Source organism: Colobus angolensis, unplaced genomic scaffold (genome assembly GCF_000951035.1).
Source record: "Colobus angolensis palliatus isolate OR3802 unplaced genomic scaffold, Cang.pa_1.0 Scaffold31, whole genome shotgun sequence".
In the NCBI taxonomy this organism is placed as follows: Eukaryota; Metazoa; Chordata; class Mammalia; order Primates; family Cercopithecidae; genus Colobus; species Colobus angolensis.
The window spans coordinates 3,195,491-3,199,313 of record NW_012116377.1 but is presented as its reverse complement, the minus strand read 5'-3'; the positions used below and the strand labels follow the sequence as shown (position 1 = coordinate 3,199,313).

The following is a 3,823-nucleotide window of genomic DNA, read 5'->3' as shown; positions in this document are numbered from 1 at the left end:
GCCTTGGCAACATGGTGAAATCCCATCTCTATTAAAAAAACAAAACAAAACAAATCGTGTGTGTGTGTGTGTATCCAGGCATGGTGGTATGCGCCTGTAGCCCCAGCTACTTGGGAGGCGTAGATGAGAGGATGGCTTGAGCCTGTGAGGTAGAGGCTGCAGTGAGCTGTGTTCACGCCATTGCACTCCAGCACTGCAGCCTGGGTGACAGAGCAAGACCCTGTCTCAAAAAAAAAAGAAAGAAAGAAAAAGTGTCCAAACATAGAGAAAGTTATACCATGCTAGCAACCAACACTAATAAAAAGAAAGCTGGAGTAACTACAGTAATTTCAGACAATGCAGACTTCAGAACAAGGAAAATAAAGATAAAGGGAAGTGGTACATAATAAGAAAGGGGTGGCTGGGCCTGGTGACTCAAGCCTGTAATCCCAGCACTTTGGGATTACAAAATACTCAGCTGAGGCAGGAGTATCACTTGAGGTTAGGAGTTCAAGACCAGCCTGGGCAATACAGCAAGACCCTGTCTCAAAAATAAATAAAAAGAAAGCAAGCAACCAAGAAAGCAAGCAAGAAAGCGGTTCATTCTCCAAAAAGACATAACAATATAAAACACATATGCAACTAACAACAGAGCATCAAAGTGAGGCAAAAAAACCTGATAAAATTGCAAGGAGAAAAACAGAGAAATCAACAGTTATAACTGGCTTTTTGATTCAGCTTGTTGAGATAACAATAAATCTTTGTCATCAATATATTATCCCTTCCTCCCAGCTTTTTGCCTACAAGCTTGATACACCTACCTTCTCTTTGTTCAAAGAGGTGAAAACACTCAATGGGCCAGAGGCAGGTTCAGAGCCCTAGGGAAGACAACTTCCCATAAGTGAATATCGATTAGTTAATAACAATATTAATAATAATAGTTATTATATAATTACTACATATTGAACATTACTATGTGTCAGGCACCATTCTAAGCACTTTATAAGCAATATCCCTTTGATTCTTCATAATAACTTCGTGAGGCAAATAACTACTATTATGTATATTTTCCAAATGAAGAAAGTGAGGCATTAAAATGTTAATTGACCAAGGTCAAAAAAGCTAAGTGGGGCACTGGATTTGACTTCAAGTAGGGGCCCTTGCTCTCAATCACAGTACTAAGATATGCGGCCTCTCAATTTGGAAGCAAATAAGTAATAAAATGGTACTTCATCTCAATAGTTTGAAACAACAGTTCAGGCTTTTGCTTTACATGTAAGTTGGTTAAATAAATGTAAGAATTTTTTATTTTTTTTTAAAGAATCGAAGTTGTATTGTATTTGATGCCTAAAAGGCACAACTCCTTAGTGAAACCCTTAGGAAGGTTTGTTTTTGGAAAGAGTTCAGGAAAGGCAGAGTTGCCTTTGGCAGATAGGTGGAACGAAGTGGGACTGGTGCAGGTACCTGAATGCGCTGAGGTGAGGCTACAGCAGAGTCGGTGGAGATTATCTGGATGCGTGGGGAGGGGCTGGTCATCCCTGGAGATTCCGGCCGAGAAGTCTGTGTACGTGTTACCTGTGGGCGAGAAGTGGGCTGGATCATAAGGGGGTTCAGAATGATGCTCAGAGGTGGCCTGAAGACCATGCCTCTTGCTTTCACTGTGGCCTGGAGTGATAAACTTGTGTGGTTCTGAGGTTGGACCCAGAAGGATGACAAAGGAATCAATGAGATGTTGCTACAGCGTGCCCCCCAGGAAAATACAATCTTAAAACAGCTGTTCCTAATGCTGGAAATGCAAGAAGAAACCAAAGGAATTTGCAATTCTGCTCTGCACACTTTAATAAAGTAAAAACCTATCAAAATAACATTTTAAAGATGATCTTTGAATGTTATCCCTGTCTCCAAAGCCACCTGTAAAACATTCCTTTAATATGATGGTTTCCCAGGAAAGGCTCTCACAACACAGCAGGGGATGACAAACAAAACCGACATTACACTGAAAACTACTGGGATTAGTACTTATAAAAGGGTTCTGGTAATTTCTCAGCCCCAGTGGGATGGAGCTGGGAAAAGCCTGTCAGGACCACAGGGTCTGAAATTTAGTCAATACTTATACCAAAGGCAAGGTTCAGGTGCTAGGTGGTCACCTGGATACTTGAAGTGGACAGATATATTTTTTCTTGATAGAAAGTGTATTGTGGCTGGCTGTGGTGGCTCACACCTAAAATCCCAGCACTTTGGGAGGCTGAGGTGGGAGGATCACTTGAGGTCAGGAGTTCAAGACCAGCCTGGTCAACATGGTGAAACTCTGTCTCTATTAAAAATACAAGATTAGCTGGGCGTGGTGGCGCATGTCTGTAATCCCAGCTACTTGGGAAGCTAAGGCAGAAGAATCGCTTGAACCTGAGAGGCAGAAGTTGCAGTGAGCCAACACTGTGCCACTGTACTCCAGCCTGGGTGACAAGAGCGAAACGCCTTTAAAAAAAAAATAAAGAAAAAGATTTAAGGCTGAGGAGACAGCAGCCAGATAAATGTTTAGCGTTCCAGCAAAGAGAAATGTTCTGGCATATGGAAAGCCCTGGGAGGAACAAACTCCTAGGAACTGCTATCAGGCCCATGGACAACCAGCATGGCCCAGGAACCTAAAGAGGGAGGTGGGACGGCCCTGCTGCGAGTCTGGATTTCTTTCTGAGTACAATGAGAATCCCTTCAAGGGTTTGTCCCCCGACCCAAAACCAGCTCTTCAGATTTCCCATACTATTTATATACACATACCACCCGTCCACTCACATACCTACATATATACAATTTCCTATAACAAATATAGAATTTACATATAGAATATATATAAAGTTTATAAGACAGATCATATATTAGAGCATACCAAAAGATAATAGCAAAGATCATTAACTAAAAATAAAAAGGGTAGAAGGAACCTGCTTTAAAAAACCTTTGCAAAAAGGTAAATAAATCCTGACCTTTGCGAAAAGGTAAATAAATCTTTTACTTAAGTATAAATCTTAGCTCATATGAATAGTTCTGAATTACTATTTTAGTTTTTTGAGATAGGGTCTTGCTCTGTGGCCCAGGCTGGAGTGCAGTGGCATGATCACAGCTCACTGCAGCCTCAACCTCCGGGGCTCAAGCAACCCTCCCACCAAAGCCTCCCAAGTAGCTGGGACTACAGGAATGCATCACTATGTCTGGCTAATTTTTTAGTTTTTTTTTGTAGAGATACAATCTCACTTTGTTGCCCAGGCTGGTCTCGAACTCTTGGGCTCAAGTGATAAGCCTTCTTCAGCCTCCATAAGTGCTGGGATTACAAGTGTGAGCCACCATACCCAGCCTAAATGGAGGATATTAATCCAAATATATCAACAATCACTTTATGAATTGATCCATATTCACAATGAAAAGACAGATTGTCAGCTGGGTAAAAAAACAAGACTCTTACAAAATTATACAGGAAGTAGGAAAAAAATGGGAAAAAATCAAGACCCCAATACATATTGCCTACAGGAGACCCATTTTATATATAAAGACACAGACAGATGCAAAATAAAGTGATGGAGTAGCTGACAGTGGTGCACATCTGTAGTCCCAACTACTTGAGAGGCTGAGGCAGAAGGAAAGCTTGGGCTCAGGAGTTTGAAGTTGTAGTGCCCTACAATCCTGTCTGTGAATAGTAAATGCACTCCAGCCTGGGCAACAGAGCAAGACTCTCCTTAAAGAAAAAAAAAAGGCCGGGTGCAGTGGCTCACGCCTGTAATCCCAGCACTTTGGGAGGCCGAGGCAGGCAGATCACAAGGTCAGGAGATCAAGACCACAGTGAAACCCCGTCTCT

At 41.9% G+C, this 3,823-nt stretch overlaps 1 protein-coding gene across 2 annotated transcripts in view; it reads right to left on the bottom strand.

The window, feature by feature from the left end:
• NR2C2 (nuclear receptor subfamily 2, group C, member 2) overlaps positions 1 to 3,823 on the bottom strand; it is an 86,748-nt gene that overhangs the window by 36,911 nt on the left and 46,014 nt on the right. The window contains exons 2-3 of one of the 2 annotated variants that reach the window (XM_011950684.1): positions 1,444 to 1,554; positions 801 to 857 (exon numbers count right to left, since the gene is read on the bottom strand). In XM_011950684.1, coding sequence (XP_011806074.1) covers positions 801 to 857; positions 1,444 to 1,554 — 168 coding nt within the window. The remainder of the gene's footprint in view (positions 1 to 800; positions 858 to 1,443; positions 1,555 to 3,823) is intronic. The other variant, XM_011950685.1, reaches the window with a different exon arrangement.